General features: G+C 35.4%; 1 protein-coding gene across 9 annotated transcripts in view; it reads right to left on the reverse strand.

The window, feature by feature from the left end:
- DZIP3 (DAZ interacting zinc finger protein 3) overlaps positions 1 to 20,747 on the reverse strand; it is a 108,893-nt gene that overhangs the window by 81,108 nt on the left and 7,038 nt on the right. For 7 of the 9 annotated variants that reach the window (XR_003681147.2, XM_028493641.2, XM_028493667.1 and 4 more), the window contains exons 2-5: positions 14,522 to 14,623; positions 10,805 to 10,874; positions 7,348 to 7,503; positions 1,332 to 1,448 (exon numbers count right to left, since the gene is read on the reverse strand). Coding sequence is in view for 8 of the 9 variants with exons in the window: in XM_028493641.2 (XP_028349442.1) it covers positions 1,332 to 1,448; positions 7,348 to 7,503; positions 10,805 to 10,874; positions 14,522 to 14,553 (375 nt within the window). In the remaining variant the exon portion in view is untranslated. Of the gene's footprint in view, positions 1 to 1,331; positions 1,449 to 7,347; positions 7,504 to 10,804; positions 10,875 to 14,521; positions 14,624 to 16,606; positions 16,871 to 17,317; positions 17,445 to 20,747 lie in introns of all 9 variants that reach the window. The other 2 variants (XM_055085707.1, XM_055085711.1) reach the window with 2 other exon arrangements.

Raw genomic sequence — 20,747 nt, forward strand, 5'->3', positions numbered from 1 at the left:
GGCCTCTCCCGTTGCGGGGCACAGGCTCCGGACGCGCAGGCCCAGCGGCCATGGCTCACGGGCCCAGCCGCTCCGCAGCATGTGGGATCCTCCCATACCGGGGCGCGAACCCGGTTCCCCTGCATCGACAGGCGGACGCGCAACCACTGCGCCACCAGGGAAGCCCCAAGACTCATCTTTGAAGTAATGCCTAAGTAGAGAAGGCTAAGCAATCAGCATCTGTTAATGCTGAGTTTATAGTGATTTATTTCACTGCTTAGCAACCTGGTCACTGGGAGAAATAGCAGGTCTGCAGCATCCCAGAAGTTCTTGGGATTACATGTTGATGCAAACTACTTTTCTTTGTTCCCTCTTTTAATTCCATCTAGAATTCCTTTAGGGTGGTATATATACCTCTTAGAACCTGTCCTAGAATCCTAAAAAAGGATGATTTTTCCATTTCTTTGTATACTATTATAATATGGGATGTGGTGTCTTAGGCTACTTTGTTTGATGCCTGGGTAGTCCATTCTTGAAGATAACTCTAATCCATCTTCTACATGTGTGCAAAACTTAGCTTATTTTACTGATCCAAATTATTCAAAGGACTGATTTTTCCTTTTATGTCCTTACTATTGGTTCTTATTTTTGATGCAATGTTTACTTTTCCTCAGATTTTTCTCTATTTCTGAAGTATCATTTGACCTTGAACATATAAGTATGTCTTGTCAATTTTATCTCACATGATTACTCAATAGATGACAGAAGTTCCAATTTTTACAAATACAGAAATATCAGTAGAATTACATATAGAATGGATAAGCAACAAGGTCCTACTGTATAGCACAAAGAACCATATTCAATATCCTGAGATAAACCATAATGGAAAAGAATATAAAAAAGAACGTATATATATGTATAACTGAATCACTTTGCTGTACAGCAGAAATTAGCACAAAATTGTAAATCAACTATACTTCAATTTAAAAAACAGAAATATCAGTAAAAAGAGGAGCTGATTATCAATTAGGGGGAAAGGAAGGAGTAGTTTTTAAAGTTCATGACTCTCCATTTCTAATTGGGAAAGTCCATTTTTACTAGTTCAAGTTTCTCTATTTAAGATGAACAATGTTATGGTAGGAAAGGAAACTAGAATCGGCTCATTAAAGAGAAGCAGTCATGAGAAAGCACAAGACGTGAAAGAAATCAATCTATGTATACCTTTCTCTAGAGGTAAATGAGGAAAATACAAATTGGCCTACACCTTAAAATAAGCATACACTGACTGTTCTCTCATTGAAAAAATGTTGTCCAAGTCCATTATTTCAAACTTCCAAAAAGAAAACACTTACGGTATAATTAGTAGCTTGAATGTTCCTAAGTGCTGCTTCCAGTTGTGTTATTAAGAAACGTAAAGTCAAAGCAGGAACAATTTCCTCCGCATTTTGGCTGTTGGCTGCAACTTCTCTCTGTGGAAAATAATTTGGTTTAAAATTTCCTTAAGTTAGAGCAAATATCAACATTTATTTTTATTATACAAATAATACATGCTCATTGTAGAAAATTTGGAGAATAAAGATGATTTTTTAAAAAATCCACATGACCTAGATAAAACTGTTCTCATATTTGTTTTTAAGTAGTTTGACAAATCATCTTTGTAACTACTTCCTCAAGATACTAAAAAGCATTCCTATGCCTGCTGAAGGGTTGGCAATCTCCACTCCTACTTCAGAGGAAAGTCACAATCCCACTTCATTCTCATACCTTCTATTCTCTAACATAGCTAAAAATTTTCATTCCAGCCCTGAATCTCTGGTAAATAGGAATGCTGGCTTTAAAAATACCAACACCAAGGCAAACCATCTTATGCTGTCATCTAATTGGAACCAAGCTAATACATGATTTATTATGTACCATAGTTTATTTACATAGATGAAATGAAAGAAATTAACTATGTCTTATCTTTGTGTCCATTCTCCAATGCCTTGTACCTACAAATGCTTGGCTTAAATTACATTATTTGTTTAATGATGTATTATCTATGTGGGAAATTTAATCTACACTTTCTTAACTTGGTTTCCAGTATACAATACTTCCCTGTTTTTCTCCTAGCCTAACTAGATACTTTACTTCAGTCTCCATAACACTCTATTTAATGAACCTCTTCTCTAACAACGCACATTTCTTAAATAAAGTAATCCACTGTCATCTTTTTAAATAGCATCTACACACTGACAGTTTTTCAAATTTATACTTCGAGCTCAGAACTATCACCTGAATTCCAGACTCATGTATCCAACCATATACTCAACAATGTCTCTTGAATTTGAATAGGTATATAAAACATAACACTGAAGTTCCACCTTTGCCAAACAGTTTAGGTAGTTTCAGAGCAATAGTCTCAACGAGAACTAAAAAAGCTGGATAAAATACAAAAAAAACACTTTTTTTGTTTGGAAAGCTACCAAGGCACTGAAAATCTCTGGGGCCAGCATGCAATAGAGGAGGAAGGCCCAGAGACAGCAGACTGACTTTTGGAGCCACTTTTCTCCTTAAGGCAATTGCTGTATTCAGTTATGGCTGAGAGGCTGAAATGCTAGACAGAACTTTACACAAAGCTGCAGAGCTAGAGGGAAAATTGGAGTGTATGACCTATCAAGGAAGAGGGGCCCTGGTAAACACTTTATTCTTTTGGTTGGGACCCTGAAGAAATTTACCCTTAGAGTCAAAGTGTCTGTTTTGGTTCCAGTTGGAAGCAGACCCTAACACAAGGATTTGAATGTAAGTAGTTTATTTGAGAGGTGCAGAGAACAATGGTAGTGGAGTGGAGAAGGGCATCAGGGAAGAGAAAGCAGGCTTTAAATTAACAGGTGTGTTATTAAGCTAGTTACCCACAGTGGATGACTAGGGTTAATACAACAGAAAAACATTGAAAAATTCAAGCCTCAGTATTATCCAACTTAAGGGGAGAGAGAACTGGGAAATTTATATAATAACTCCCAAGGTTTATTGACTGAGTGCTTTCTGAGGTAAGGGGGGAGTATTAATTCCTTGGGATCTCTAAACTGCCATGAGAATTACAGCCTTCTGCAGTTCCAGAAAAAAAAAGAAAAGAAAGGCCTGAAACATAGAGATGTAGATACTGAAAATGGGAAACTGTCCAGAGTATACTGAAATGAGAGTTCAAGGGGCAAAGGGGTATGGGCAGGGCACTGACAGTATCTGCTACAAAGGGTAAACCACAAATAGACTCTTCTTCACAGAACAGAAGTAAAGCTTGGAGTTATCACAGTCCCTAGTTGACTTAAGTGATCTGCAAGAAAAGCACAAATAAGCAAAAGATTCTGTCCTGTTTTCCTAGTTCTTCTCAAAAGAAGGTTGCTCTAAACCAACCCAGGCAGCCACTGCAAGTAGCAGAATTCTGTATTATCCTTTAGATGACTATGGAATTTAAAAATAATTTTATTGAGTTATAATTAACATTATATTTCAAGGTGTACAACATAGTGATTTGACATTTTTCTTATGACATCATCATGAAATGATCACTGCAATAAGACCAGTTAACATCCATCATTATATGAACTTTTTATAATATTACTGACTATGTTCCCTAGGTATATATTATATCCCCTTGACTTATTTATCTTATAGCTGTAGGTTTGCACCCCTTCAGACAAAATAGATAACTATGGAATTTGTACTGATGTTTTTACATTCATTCATTATTTTGGTTCTTTTTGCCTTCTTTTTTTTTGAACATTCTTACCAGGCATTTATCAATTTTATTGGTCTTTTCAAAAAATCAAGTTTTGGTTTAACTGACCTTTTCTAGTTTGTTTTATTCTATTTCATTAGTTTTAGCTATCTTTATTCTTTTTTCGACTCTCTTTTTAATTTGCTGTTCTTTCCTTAGCCTCTTGAATTTTATGTTTAGATGGCTGATATTCAACCTTGCTTCTTTTTCTATTATATGCATTTCAAGCTATAAATAATCCTGCAGCACAACTTTTATCTAATAACACAAATTCTGATATATGTTTTTCATTCAGTTCCAAAATTTATCTAATGTCCAGTGTGCTTTCTTCTTTGATCGCTGGTTTAACTAGATTAGACGTATATATCTTAACTTAGGAACAACGGTTTTCTAGTTTATCTGTAACTAATTTCTAAATTAATTGTACAGTTGTTAGAGAACATGCTCTGCATGTTTTGATGTTTTGAAATTTGATGAGATTTGCTTTGTGAACTAGTATACGGTCAATTTTTGTAAATGTTATATGCATTTAAAAAGAATATACATTTTGTCACTGTTACACATATATAAGTCAATTATATCAAGTTTCCTACAGCTCTACTAATTTTGTGTTCATGTTCTATTACTTACTAAGAGAGCTCTGTTAAAATCTTCCACTGGGATTGCTGATTGGTTGACCTCCCCTTTAGTATTACCAACTTTTGTTATTATGCATAACATTTCTGAATGTATTTGGGTCTACTACTGGAATTTCTCTTGTATTTTCTACACTTGTCCGTAGAGTCAAGAGAAAGTAATACAATCTTTTAATTATTAGAGCTTCATAGTAACTTTTTTTTAAATTTATTTATTTATTTATTTTTGGCTGCGTTGGGTCTTCATTGCTGCGCACAGGCTTTCTCTAGCTGTGGTGAGTAGGGGCTACTCTTCGTTGCGGTTCATGGGCTTCTCATTGTGGTGGCTACTCTTGTTGAGGAGCATGGGCTCTAGGCATGCAGGCTTCAGTAGTTGCAGCACGCGGGCTCAGAAGCCATGGCTCATGGGCTCTAGAGCACAGGCTCAGTAGTTGTGGTGCACGAGCTTAGTTGCTCCGCGGCATGTCGGATCTTCCCGGACCAGGGCTCAAACCCGTGTCCCCTGCATTGGCAGGCGGATTCTTAACCACTGCTCCACCAGGGAAGTCCCCATAGTAAGTTTTAATATCAAAGTGGGCAAATTCCCAGCCCTTCTCTCCCACACTTCTCTTTCGTAATTTTCCTGGCTATTCTTCCCTTAATTTCCCTTTAGAACTAGCTTTTAGTAACAAAAACAAAAACAAACGAACAAACAAAAAACAACAAAAAAAACCTTTTGTTATTTTTATTGGAATTATATGATATTTGTAAATTTTAATTTCAGGAAAATTGACTTCTCTATCACATTGTGTCTTCCTACATGTATTGCTTCCCATTCAGGTCTTCGTATCTTACCTTTTTTTTTTTTCTTTCATATCTTACCTTCAATAGAGTTTTAGAAATTTTTATTTATTGTTTTAATATAATATTGATTTCTAAACTTAATGTAAAAAAATCAGTGTGGGGGTACTTGCTAAAATGCAGATTCCCAGACCTTCCCCTAGAGATTTTGATTCTTTAGGACTAGTATGGGGGTCAGATAGGCTCACGTAAGTGGCTTAGGAAAAACTTTGAGAAACACTAGTTTATATCTTGTATATTTCTTAAGTGTTTTCCTGGGTATTTTATCTTTTCTGTTACTATTAAAAATATTTTTCTTTCATTTTTACCTTCTAACTGGTATTGTTTATATATATAAAGGCTACTGATTTCTATTTCTTATTGTGGTTTCTGGGTGATTTCCAAAAGATAAGAGGGAAATAGTGGCATTATTCCATCAATTTCAAACCAGAATTCATACTTGTGGTAAATTACCTCACTTAAGATTATAGCTGTATATAAAGTCTTCGGATATTTTTAGAGTTTTTTAAATTTTTAATCATAATAGTATTAATTTGTTTCATGGAAATAATTAATGATATATTCTTTCACAGAAAAGGTAAATGTGGCCTTTTCAGGACACCTATGGTGTTCTGTCTCTGCCCCCCAATTAATTGTCACAAAGAAGAGAAGATCATTTTCTTTAACTTTGGGAAATTCCATTAATTTACAAACTGATACCCATCTTGTGTTGAAAGTTTCACAACTTATTATCTAGAAAAACTATTTCTAAGATGCAAATTGACAATATATTCTCTAAAATATTTATCTCATTAAAAAATCCAGGTCTTATTATTTTTCTTTATATTTTACATTTTTGAAAAATCTGTCAGTATTTTACAAATTAGGAAAACTGAAAGCACTTTCCTCTCCCAGAGTGGCATGTTGTGAGTTATCAGAATTAGAATAAACACTAGACCTTATAGTCAACAGCTTATAAGCTACTAACCCACATTCCTATCATTATCCTTGAAAGGCTAGCATCAGCTTTATTTAATTAATAAAAGTCTAGAGTCAAAGCTGAAACCAAAGCCCTTCACAAGATACAAGATGGAGATGTCAAGACCTTAGTGGCACTGTTATGGTAAAGAAAGAAAGGAAAGAAAGGAAGAAAGGAAGGAAGGAAGGGAGGAAGGAAGGAAGGAAAAGGAAGGAAGGAAGGGAGGGAGGGAAAAAAAAGAAAGAAAGAAAGAGAGAAAGAAAGAATGAAAGAAAAGAAAAAAGAAAAGAGTCATTGTAAAATAATAGGAAATACATATATAATAAGAAATACATATATTGATCTGTCCCCAGTTCCTGCCAATATTTGGTCTTTGACTCTGGTTCCAGACACAGAGCTCCTAAAACCCTTGGAATTTCCTGGATGATAGGAGTGTCTTTTGTTCTAATGAGGTGACTCTCAGTGGGCTTCTGGATGGAGGCTTGGTCACCAGAAAGACCAAGCCATGATGAGAAGCTTGGAAATTTCAGCACCATACCCCAAAGAGGGAAGAGAGGCTGGAAACTGAATTAATAATTAATCATGCCTACATGATGAATTCTCCATAAAAATTCTAAAAGTATGGGCTTTGGAAAACTTCCAGTTTGCACATGTACATGCCAGGAGAGTGGTGTACCCCAACTCCAAAAGAAGAGAAGCTCCTGCACTTGAGACCCTTCCTTGCCCTATGTATATCTTCCTGTGATTGTTCAGCTGTATCCTTTATCAATCATATCATTTATCATGTAATAAACTGGTCAACGTGTTTCCCTGAGTTCTGTGAGCTGTTCTGGCAAATTATTGCACTCATGAGGGGTCATGGGAACCCCAATGTATAGCCAGTCAGTCAGAAGTACTGGGGCAACCTAGGACTGGTGATTGGCATCTGAAGTGGGAGCAGTCTTGGACTGGGCCCTTAACTTGTGGAATCAGATGCTAACTCCAGGTAGACAGTGTCAGAATTGAATTGATTTGTAGGACACCCAGGTAACGTTGGAGAATTGACTGTTGTGGGACTAAACCCACACATCTAGTGTCAGAAGTGCTGTGAGTATGGCAGTAGTGTGAGAGTAAAGGAACACAGTGTATCATATACACAGACCTACACTTCTGCCCCAAATATCAAATTATGATCTTACCTGCATAGTTTGGAAGGAAAAATCTTCTTGTAAGAACTTCTTGATGTGAGGAACCACACCTTTTGGTAGAGTATTAATTGCATTCAATAACTTCTTCACTTCTAATAGCAGGTTAACAGGGACAAGATCAGTAGGTATGTTCTTTTCCTGTTTGTCCTAGAAGACATTATTAAAAATTTACACAATTATACATGTTCTAATTTACTCTAATATTAAAACCAGCTAAAGTATTTGTTCCTTTACATGCTATATGTAGATCACTCTGACAGACTACAATAAGAATAAAACATTCTCTCTGCTCTCAAGGAACTTACAACATAGCTGAAAGTTTAAGACTAAAACTCAAGAAGCTTTAATCTAAGGAAGGCCATAATAAATAAATTTAAAAGTTATAAACAAAGTATAGATTCTAAGATGGGAATAATTATATCTTTTTTTAATGGTGGTGGGATGGGAAACATGAATGATTTTAGGCTTAAATGTGAGTTAAGCCTTAAAAAATGGTTGCCCTTGAGAAAAACACAACATGTACTGAATTGGTCCCTTTAAGGCATAAAAAAATGCTAAGTTTAAAATATTAAATAGATTATTCTACAAAATAATATGAAAACTATATCCAACAGTGCTTTTTACATTATGTGACTAATGCTTCAGCTACTAAACACAGCAATTTGAAAATGAATAGTTATAATACTTTAAATTATAAATAAATTAGTATAATATAATGATTCTACATATAATCTCAATTCAATCAGAGCTGAATAAATAGTAAAAATTTTGGGACTTCAGGAACTTATCCTACAGACTTAATAAAGCTGTAGTTAATGGTTAACTGATAGCTATATAGTCAAGTCTTGCTGGATTTTCTATTAACATTAATTGTGAGGAACGAATGGGCAATAGAAATGAATTAAGATCCTAGAACAGATGGATGATGGCCTTCCTTCAAACCTTAACAAGATACCACAGTCTTTACACCCTGCTGAAACTTTGGGAATATGAATATGTAGCCACTGACCTCTGTATATGAGAACAGACAGGTTATTACTGCAGAGGCCATGTAGAGTCACTGAAAACACAAAATAGTCACTGGTGTGTGGTGACTGTGACTGCCTGGTTTCTAACAGACCTGGAACTACCCAGGAAAGTAACTAGGAACCAATAAGGTCCACAGCAGGACTACTAATCTTCCTCTTCCTCCTCCTCTCCACTTCCGGTTTTGAGTCTTAAATTGAGATTCCTTCCCTCCCAACAACACCAAACAAAGACATCTTACATTTTACGGTACTTCATTATATTTACATCCAAAAATGTAGGAAATGTTAACAGTTTGCTAAATCTCAGTAAAGAGTATATAAGTGTTCATTGTACTAGTCTTGCAACTTTTCTGTAGGTTTGAAATTTTTCAAAAAGTTAAAAAAAAAAAAAAAAGCTTCTAAAAAATAACCAAACAAACCTTTATAAAGAATGACCATTGTCGCACTGTTGGTGGGAATGTTAATTGATACAGCCACTATGGAGAACAGTATGGAGTTTCCTTAGAAAACTAAAAATAGAACTACCATACAACCCAGCAATCCCACTACTGGGCATATACCCTGAGAAAACCATAATTCGAAAAGAGTCACGTACCAAAATGTTCATTGCAGCTCTATTTACAATAGCCAGGACATGGAAACAACCTAAATGTCCATCAACAGATGAATGGATAAAGAAGATGTGGCACATATATACAATGGACTATTAGCCATAAAAATAAAAGAAATTGAGTTATTTGTAGTGAGGTGGATGGACCTAGAGACTGTCATACAGCGTGAAGTAAGTCAGAAAGAGAAAAACAAATACCATATGCTAATGCATATATATGGAATTAAAAAAAAAAAAGGTACTGATGAACCTAGTGGCAGGGCAGGAGTAAAGACGCAGACATAGAGAATGGACTTGAGGACACCGGGAGGGGAAGGGTAAGCTGTGACAAAGTGAGAGAGTGACATGGACACATATACACTACCAAATGTAAAATGGATAGCTAGTGGGAAGCAGCTGCATAGCACAGGGAGATCAGCTCGGTGCTTTCTGACCACCTAGAGGGGTGGGATAGGGGGGATGGGAGGGAGACACAAGAGGGAGGAGATATGGGGATATATGTATAGCTGATTCACTTCGTTATAAAGCAGAAACTAACACACCATTGTAAAGTAATTATACTCCAATAAAGATGTTTAAAAAAAAAAAGAATGACCATTGTCAATAGTGCATATATTTCAAACTAAAGGTCAATTCTGTAATCAAAAGTCATTGCAGAATCATCTAACACTAATTACCAAATTGATACACAAGTAAGATTATGGCATGAATAAACTTTTTTCAACAGGAAATACTATAAGCTTCATGTTTGTTAAATAATCTTATTATAAATACAATTTTAATTTTTAAGTTAGTTGTCAAAATATTTGATGCCCAATCCATTTTTGCAAAATAGATTTAGCATCTAAGCCAAATTCAGGTTAAAGTTTCCACCTCCTTTCCCCCTGTATTCCGAAATCTGTATCTAGAAATGGCTTTTCTGGATCCAATCCCCCTGATCCAAGTGTACATACTGCACATATTGTATTTCATCTGCAAAATTTTTTACAGTGATAACCTCATGCAGGTGAATACTATGGTTATTTTACTTTATGTTTATACATAAACATAAACATAATAAACATATTATGTATATGTATAAATATGTATAAACATGTATAAACATGTATAAACATATTTTATGTTTATACATTTTTTATACATTTTTCTCCTCCTAAGTTACTGGATAACCTTTATTAACAAATGGACATCAATCATTATATAAAACTATGTGGAAAGTAAAAATTACACTAACAAGAATCTAACAAATACCTCTCATCCATCCTTCACTAAACATAAATACATGTGATATTCACAAACATGTGTCTGTATTTTTTAATCTACCATAAAGTATATTGTCACTGGCAATAAAAGCTTTATATTAGTGTATAATTCAGTTATTCATTTAGAACTGGAGGTTCTGACAGTAAAAATGATAAAAACAGGAAAAGAAATAACTTCAGAAACAACTCAATGAAATGTCTTACTAAATAAAATTCTCTGTGTATGTTTTATTTCTATGTGTATAGTGTTCATTTTGTTTGAATTTTGCTTTTAAAAGACAAATAAGAGATTTCTTACAATTGATTGTGGGATGTTTCTGGGAAAGTCAATTCAATTTCTGGGCAAGTCAATTCAATTATCTACTAATTTTAACTTACAGTTAGGATTGGTGTTTAGAATAATAACTTTGAGACACAAATATCGATTATCAAAGAAAGATTTAGTGATGACCACTAGGGTAGGAAAATTTTTAGCAGATAATTAAATTGATTAGATTAAGCATTCTATTCTCATACAGCATTAGTTAATTGACTACATTGTCTCTTACCAGTTGATCAGTTGATTTTTCTACCTTATTCTTGGTTTCCTCCTTAGCCTGCTCCTCCACAGGAAGATCCCTATTTTAAATGAAAAAGCATTATATTCAGAGCATCTCCTTACAAAGAACACAATTAAATTGTAATAGTAAAAAATCTGACATGTGAATTTTTGCCTGAAAGTTTCAGAAGTGTAAACAATATGTACCAAAGACTGGTAATAGTGGTAGATGCCATATCTCTTTAGGAACTCAAGTTAAAGAAATTATGCCATGTCCTTACTGGATAGTGGCAGAGAGAATACAAAGCTGATGTAAAAAATTTTTCATCTTTAACAAACACACAATAGACCAAAATATGGGAAAAAATAACCTTATAGCACTGTTTCTCAATGTAAAGATAAAAAAGGTTGAAAAGGTTGATGTTTTGATTTGTGTGTGTGTGTGTGTGTGTGTGTGTGTGTGTTTAGGAAAATAATTGAGGTCTGGAAAGGATCTATCTTACAGAGATCTTTTTTTTTTTTTTTTTTTTTTCAGTTTCCTGGCATTGCAATTGTCCAGTTTTTCAAAATGGCTTTTAAAATTGAGGCAGAATATCATATTTAGAAATTATTAACTATTTTTATAAAAAGGAATAACTTGACAAGTTTTGCTTTTGACATGGGCTTGAAATGTGAACATATGCAGTATTATTTACTGAAATGAAAAATTTATTTATAAAATTGCTTTTGCCTATACACAGCACCATGACACAGTATTCATAATATAAGAACCATAACATAGGGCCATATATGATTTGCATAATTTTCTTAATCCTATAGACTAGCAGAGATAAAACTGAGGTGAGAAACTTATGTCAATTGATTGACTTATTCAGAATTGTACTTTGTAAATGTTATCCTATTTTACTTCATATTTATGTACTCATCTGACAGACAATCATTTATCATCTACTATGTGCTGATTTTGTCAGGGGAAACTGAGACAGATAAACAATACAGTATTGTCCACACAGTGAAAGTTTCAACAAAAGGTGATTTATACACACAAACAATATTTCACAGTATGAGTCTCAGTGCTCTTTAAAATGTCATGGTAAAGAGAAACCTGTGAACTGTTTTTTCCTACACTTCTAAGCCCCACTCCAAAAAGGAACAAAAGGAACTGTGTTATCAAGGAATGAAAAATACTGCAGCAGTATTCTGAAGCCTCTCCATGTTTAAGAGTACAAAAGGTACTCAAAATGGATACTCTACTTGCTAACTCCATTTCATGATAATTCACTCCTTAACCCAGTAGTTCTCAGTCCCAGATGCATATTAAAATCACCTGTGAAGCTCTGGAAATATCCAGATGTCCAAACTCTACTTCAGAGCTTCTTAATCAAACGTATAGAACATGAGCTTCTATATTTTCCATAGGTTCCATAACAAATTTTCATATGAAAACTCAACTCATCTGTACTGCCTCCCCAAAACTGAAATTGCTCTAGTAAAAGTTGTTAATGAAATCGTATTTGCTACTACGATAGCTTTGTCTTAGCTCTTCATTTTACCTAGCTTTTCTGCATTACTTAACATTATCCATCATATACTCCACCCCTCCTTGAAAACCTCCACATCCTTCGCTGCTATTGGTTCTTCTCCTAGCCCCTCCAGCTGTCCACTTCTCAGTTTGTACCACTGGCTATCTCTCTTCCTTTCATTCACCTTATTCACCTATTATTTTAATAATATTTAATATAGAACTGCTTACATTAACACTATCAAACCATGCTCCCCATGTATTAGAACAGGAAGGTACATCAGTGGTCATATATGGCAGCTACTTTATTCTGTAGATGGGTAAATTAATGCCCAGAGAGGTCATACACTAGAAAGCAGCAAAGCTAAAACTAAGTGCAAGACTAGTATTTTTCTTTTGCTATTCTGCTACTTTTACCACCTGTGTACTTTATTCTGCTGCTGGGAGAAGCTGAAATTTTGGTATAACAATATACCTGAAATATTGAATATATATAGTATACAGTAATGTTCCATTTTTAGACTCTTTTTTCTTAGTACATTTTCTACTTAAATCAATCTCATGTATGCCCATGAATAAACACTCCCAGATAGGATTCAGGTCCTTCTTATTGAACTACCTTACCTTCAAGTCTCTAGCCCAATATCTGACATAAAGTAGGTACTCAAATATTTATTGAATGAATAAATATAAAAACAAATAAATGAGCAAACTTCCATGAACTCATATAGCACCCCATTCTAATGATTCACAAATCTATTTCTGCAGACTTAATCATTCTTTGATGCTACAGCTACACATTTTCTTCCACCTACTCGACAATCTCCATAATATCTTAGCGACACCTCAGTCTGGCTCATGTCCAAAGCTGAACTCATTATCTGTCCTCTCTTACTTTCTCAACACACATTAAACCTGTCTCCTTTTGTGATCTTCATATTAGCTAATGTTACATATTTCCTTCCAGTCATTAGAAACTTTCAAACCAACTCTACTACTCTTTTGCCCCTTTTCTCATATTTAAGTAGTCAAAGAATTCTGTTGGTTCTAGTTGTATAAATCCTTCCTCTCTTACTATTTACTATTCCTATCATACAAGCCTTCATTAACTACTTCCTGAGCTATTACAATTGTCATATCTTGTCATCCTTCCCACTATCAACAGAGGTAGTCTTCCCAAATTAGTGTAAAATTTCATTTCTCTTCTTCAAATGTCAATGGCTCTGCACAAAATAAAGCTAAACTCCTTAGCAGGAGTCAAAATCCTCCCCAAGAATTTATCTTAAATACTTTTTCTTGCTGTTTCCTCAGCCAAATGACCTCCCATCTGCTCTGTTTCTACACCCATCAAAAGCCACCTTTATCCTTTAAAGTTCAGTTCAAATGTCACCTTGTGGAAACCCACTGAACCCCACTCAATAATTATTGTTCCTTTCTATATGTAGCCACAGCATTTCTACTATAACACTTATGCATGCATTTTGCCTAAAGATAAAATAACTTTTTATATATCTTCCTACTATATTATAATTCTCTCTCAGTACATACATTTTGTCTTAGTCTTTATTCCCCAAGTACCATGGAGGTAAGTAAATACTTGTAAAACAACACATTGCTTATTATATGAGATAGTGAAAGGTGGCAAGGAGATCTCCAATACTACTAACCTGCTCTTTAGTATTATATGGGAGAGGTACAAGCAGGCTGAACTTTCCCTAATTTGAGGGGACAAATTGACATTTAGCCTCGGCCCAGTTGAACCACTCAGTAGAGTCTTCTGTGTTACGCTTAGGTTACCTTCTATAAAATGGGAATAATAATAGTATCCACCTCACTGAGTTGTTATGAAGTTTATATAAGTTAATGTTTGTAAAAGCATTTAAAACAATGCCTGGCAAAAGGTCAATCTATGTAAGTGCTTGTTAAATGATAAATAAAACAATACTTTGTTGAGAATGGCCCAGGTGTGGCAAGCTATGGTACATCTTTCAATTCTTAGCTACTTAGCCAGGGTGTGGTCCTTAGAGAAATTTTCTAAAATTAGATTTTACCCAGTTTACATCCCCCACTAATCAAAATTGCTAAATTGTCTTGAAACATAAGGGTATCTCATTCACACTAGCTTCCCAAAGCTGTGAAAAAGACCAATGTCGTGTCTTCAAAATACAACAGCTGCAGTTGGTTTTTTGTCAACCCATCCCTTACCTCACAAAAAATTCTTCTGGTAGAGAATCCATGCTGCACAATATGCTCTTGCAAGTCTTATTCCAAAGCTTGCAGATTGACTTTTACAACTGCTGTTTAAAGCTGTAAGGAAAGTAATACTTTTAGTGGGAAGGTAGAAGGATTTCATTCTTTCTTCCCACTATCTAAATAGTACATAATCATTAAAGAAAATTTTGAAACTGCTATAAAACAAAAATCAGTTTCATCATCCAAACATAAACCACTTGCCTATATTTTAATATACTTAATTTTTTCCAAGCATAGGTATATCTTACCAATTTGTAATCATATTGAATAGGGAATAATCTACATTACCTTTTTCACCACTGAACACTATATCAAAAGCATCTTTCATGTTATTTTATACTCCTAGTAAACATTCTCAATGGCTACATAACAATTGGTTGACTGGGGTTTCCTTGCCCATTTCCTTAGAGTTGGACATTAAGATTATTTCCCATTTTTTTCATTATAAATTAGTATTGTGATAAACTCCACTGCATATGAAGGCTTTTCTGTATTTATGATTAATTCCTTACAGTAAATTATCAGAAATAGAATTCCTAGGTCAAAAGACACAAATATTTTAGGCCTCTAGGTGCATATTGCTAAATGGCTTCCCAAATGGTTTGTAATAATATATTTCTCAGAGGTATAAGAAGTTTCTCTTTAACACAATCTTGATAGCACTCATTGTTTTATTTTCTTTTGGTCTAAAAATAACATTTAGCTACTTTTCCCCAAAACTGTATGATTCTCTATCTCCATTAATAAGAGAGGTGGGATGTAAAGAACTCTTGCATATTTTCTAGTTCGGATATCAATGGATGTTGTGGATATTTCCTGAAGGAAAAAAGAAAATACTGAGCAAAATAAATGAAAACAAAAGAGGAACAGTGTATTATTAGCATATCTATTTATTTATATTCCTCTCTATTTAACTACCCTAAGACCAATTCTTCTAAAATTAGTCCCATTTGATCTCTTTTGCTGAGAGTTCAAGCCTCCAAACTCCACTGCCCTCTGTCAGGCTGACTTCCCTTTCTGATCTCACTGTACATAAGCCCAGGAAGTGTTAGAGTGAAAGTAGGTAAAACTATTGCTTGGTGCTCTGGGGCAAAGAAAGAAATGATGGGAAAAAAGAAAAGAAAGTGGCAGCAATAGCATAAATAAAACAGACTTAGAGTGCCTTGCTGCCAAGCACAAGACTGGACAAAGTTTCTCATTTGTTGCCTCTAGACTGCTTATTTATTTCAGTAACTGGGTAGCCAGTTTCTCTAACAGCATATTAATATACACCCATAAATTAGATTGATAGAGCTTTTGGAGGCCAATTACTAAAAGGCAATTCAGCAGAGGTAATTCTTAAATCAAGAAAATATCTTCCACAAGATCATTTGTAAGTCACCTGTTAAGAATTCAGGTTGTATTTACTCAAAGGAACATTGTTTTAAATGAGGCCGAGTCTCCCAAAAAGTCAGAAAAAGCCAACAACACATGGAGGGGAAGAAAGAACTGTAGGACCTGAACCATCCTAAGCCTTGAGGGTTGAGTATCCTATCATTAAACTTACGGGGAGGGGACAACTCAGTTCCTGGTGTAAGGGCTAAAAGAAGTCCTGAGGGGATCATGTGAAAAACAATTATTCCTAATCATGATACTAGCTATTTCCTGTATTTACTAACATCAGCTCTCAGTTACACAGAAAGGCTGGAGAAACAAGGGTAATTCTCCAACAATTCAATGTTAGCTGATACTTCTTAATCAAAACACAAGTGCAAAGATTCACACACACAGACTCACACTAAATTCCTTTATTTAAAATGGAGCTTTCTAACACCTCTTAGTTTCTTGCCCATCCCTAATAAAACACTTCTTGCTGTCAGTATGAATATAATTCACCTATTCAGAATCTAGTTCTGTACATTATTTTGTACTTTTACTCTTATTTTAAAAACTCAGTATACAAAGTCATATGCCTATTAAAATTTGCATTCTCTATTCAAATACTGTTGAAATATACAACCTAGAGCCCATAATGAAGCAGAGAGAGGTTGGACGAACCTTGTTATTTTTTCACACTAAATCAGATCTTTCTTTTTTTTTTTTTTTTTTTTGTGGTACGCGGGCCTCCCACTGCTGTGGCCTCTCCCGTTGCAGAGCACAGGCTCCGGACACGCAGGCCCAGCGGCCATGGCTCACGGGCCCAGCCGCTCTGCGGCACGTGGGATCCTCCCGGACCGGGGCACGAACCTGCGTTCCCTGCATCGGCAGGCGAACTCTCAACCACTGCGCCACCAGGGAAGCCCAGATCTTTCTTTAATAAAGCTGTACAGAAAAGGACATGGCTTTGAGAATTGTAGGATTGTGATCAAACTTTTTCTTTTATGGTTTCCTTAACCTCCCTGGTTATTTTAATAAAAAGTTAACAGGCATTATTTCATAGCCAGAGCATACAAACGTGTGCCTTTTCTAGACAAAACAATCCTCTCATTTTCAGAATTTAAAAGCTCAGACATGGATAATTCCCCTTCTAATAAGCTCTCCTTCAGTTAGTAGCTGTTTGCACAGATCACAGTGAGGCTGAAGAGAAAGGAGGAAAATGCTCTGGCAACAAGGCAGAGAGGATGGAAGGCCTCTGCTAAGTTATTCAGTGTTCAGCTTGAAAAAGAAAAAGATATAAAATTAATTAATCAATAAATCAGAAGGTATTTGGATCCTGAATTAAGAGTTAAGAAAGGCTAATGGCTTTTTCAGCCTGCTTTAAAATACAACCTGATGTGAATCTCTGTGATGAAAGGTTTTCCAGGAGAGGATCATCAATCCCATCATTTCCCAGAAGCTGAGCTGATATGTGTGGCAAGCCCTACACGCAACAGCGGCAGCAGTAGCACTTTACAGCCTGTTGGGAACGAAGGTGTAAGTGCCTAGCAACAGAAATGAAGTAGCCAGCCTGAAACGTTACCACTGTATTTCTGAAATAATCCGAAGCCCTTACCATTCTAGAAGAGGCTGAAGGAAACTTTTAAAATCAGTGTTAACATGGGAGAAATGGTGAATCCAGCTTCCCCTGGTGTATTCATTTCAATAGACTTTCCCTGTCAGCAGGAAACTTAACATTTACTCTGCCTTCCTGGAATTGAGAAACAGCTCTTCCACAGGAACTATTCAGGTTCTGGCTGGTTGATCATAGGGCAAGTTAAAGTTCGGTGTCAATTTACAGCACACCTTTATCCATCAACCAAAATGATTTTATCTGCAGGCTGTTTTACTGGTTGAAAAAATAAGGTATTGCCATCCATTTCTTGAAACAGTAAAATACCTTTCTTACTGTTCCCTCTATCTGAGCTTCCAGGTACCACTTTTCCTCTTACCTACTGAAATTATAATAGCTTTTTTTTAAATTGTAAAGGCTTTTCTTTCCCTACTTTTAAAGCTGTGCATATTCACATCAAAGTAGGCACAGCTCTTGTTTATAATTTTTCAATCATTCCTTTAAACATTTACCTTGTAGCACTCCTGTCACCTCCCTAAACTGTAAATTATATAAGTACATTGCCTTTAAATCCACTCAAATGATCATCTTAAGTCACGTGACCAAGTTAGAGGCTCTAATTGGCTAACAAGGTTACATTTCAATGTGTGGGTGATGTTCCATGGTCCCATGAATTTGCTACCCTTGTCAGCTCTGGCACTTACAGATCACACAATGCCAGGTGGGAAAAGTGACAAATACCAGTGTAAAAAACAGTAAAAATAAAGTTCACTTTTCTCAATGCTACTAGCTTGAAAACAAAATATACTTGGTATTTTTCAGGACAGGAGTCCAATTATTGAGAACTTTCCTTATGCCAACTAAATCAGGGTTTCTTGGCACTACTGACGTTTGGGCTGGATAAATCGTGGTTACGCGAAGTTACCCTATGCATTTTAAGGATGTTTAGTAACATCCCTAGCTATCCAGTAGATGACAGTAGCAACTATCTCCCATCTCTCAGCCCCACTGTGACAACCAAAAATGTCTCCAAACGCTGCCAAATGTCCTCTAGGGGACAAAATTCCCCACAGTTGAGAACTACCTAACTAAATGAACGAGTTAAAATGAAAGGTTAATTAAATGAACATATAACAGATTGTTTTCAGCAATAAAAATAGGACCATCCTGTTATTAGGTATCATGTATTATATAAACACAACAAATCATTTGTCTACAAGAAAGAAAAATGACAAAGTATCTCATTTAGTTTCCATCAATGTCAAAAGTAAGTTGAGAGGATGCATAGAATTGGTAGTTAAGAGCACAGACATCGGAGCCAGTCTGCAAGGGTATGTAAGTCAGCTTCGACACATACTAGCCATGCAACCTTGTGTGGAATTAACATCTCAGTTTCCTCATCTGAAAAATGGGGATAAAGATGATCCATGCTTCACAGGGTTGTCGTGAAGAGTAAATGTTTAAAACATGTAATTGAACAGTATCTAGCACATAGTAAGGACTATGTAAGTGTTCCTATCATCATCTTCATTTAATTTTGTTTAAATTTGTGGCGAAATTAGTTCACTTTTCTTACAATTCTCTACCTTAGAGAAAAGCTATTGTATGAAAAGAAATGGTAATAATGAGACTTAAGAATTGGGACAAAAACATTTTTCAAATATATCCCATATGGTACAAATGGCAGCTTAGTCTGCATATGTTCAGCACTTTGCATTTTTCACATCAGCACATATTCATCTGCCATATTCTTTAAACTGCAGAATATGCCGTTGTTAAAAATGTGTCATTTTACCAGACCACTATTGATAAATACATCGTGTCCAGTTTGTGTTTGTTTGTGGGTTTGTTTTTTTTGCTATGATAAACAATGCTGCAATAAACAATCTTGAACATGCAACTTGGTAAAATTTTAAAAGCTATTTTAAAAGCTGAATTTACTATTTCAGCACTGAATTAAATGTACTCCAGAAGTTCATGGGTCTGTTAATACAGCAAACCCTGATAATGCTAGTTATCGCTTCTGCTAGATTTTACCAAAAGAATTCCAAAACACTCCTTAAAGTTGAGATGTGAGATGTTTTAGCCACATATGAGAAGTACAGTAACCAGTTCAAGGCTGAAAAAAATATGAAGAGGACATTTTCTAGGAATAACTCAAGACATTTTGATGGGAGTTCCTTAAAACCAAACTTTTAACCATTACTGATCTGACTATATCTGCTAGCCAAGCAGCAGCAGCCATTCTCGGTGGCTTTGAAAGGAGCAAAGCAGGTGTTCTATGGCTCTAGCACTCTCAAAGTCTATTTCTCACATGTTAGGTAGATGCAGGTAAACAAGAAGGGCTAGGGCCATCAGGTTAAACTCAAAGAATAACAGGTTGAGGTTGTACCATTAGTTTATCAGCTGTGTGAAGAAGAGGCGAAAATATACTGATTATTTCATTTTCTAATTTTCCATTAATTTCTTCCATTTTCTATTTGTTTAGGTTCTTGGCAAGGCCTCAAAATGAACATACCTAGGCAAGGGAGGCCAAAACACTATTTTCCCACAAGGAAAAAATACATAGTTTGATTAAGTAAACTCCAGGACTGAGAGACAATGGTTGGAAAATCTTTGCAAAAGTTATCAGAAACCAAAGATATTTTCTGCCCCAAAATATCAGGGTACTCACTGTCCATCTCAGCTCTTGCCATTTAGCAAAGATCATTGTTAGCATTATCTGGCAGTTTATACCAGGAAGCAAGAAACTTGCAATGCATACCCAATGCCCCATATTTATAAATCTGCCAATATAGGGAACATCCTTGCCAAAATTAGCATCTTGTCTGAAGCAGGTATTTGATTATCTTCAGATCTATTCAGTCACTATTCCTCGACTTACACAAGCAAACCTACAGAATATATACATTAATTTGTTACAAATATATGGAATGTATTGTACCTACAAAAATATGCACAGGTTAGAATTTACCTGAAAAAAAATCCAAACATTAAACTACTCATCAGTTCAGGTTATTTACAGATAGCACTGCCAAAACCATGCTGTACAAAAATGTAGCTTGGACTGTTAGGACCATATGTTACCCCTAAGCAAATTCTCCAAAAGTGGAATATTTTCAGTAATTTAAAAATTTTATGGAGCTTCCCTGGTGGTGCAGTGGTTGAGAGTCCGCCTGCCGATGCAGGGGACACGGGTTCGTGCCCTGG

Source organism: Physeter macrocephalus, chromosome 1 (genome assembly GCF_002837175.3).
Source record: "Physeter macrocephalus isolate SW-GA chromosome 1, ASM283717v5, whole genome shotgun sequence".
NCBI lineage: Eukaryota > Metazoa > Chordata > Mammalia > Artiodactyla > Physeteridae > Physeter > Physeter macrocephalus.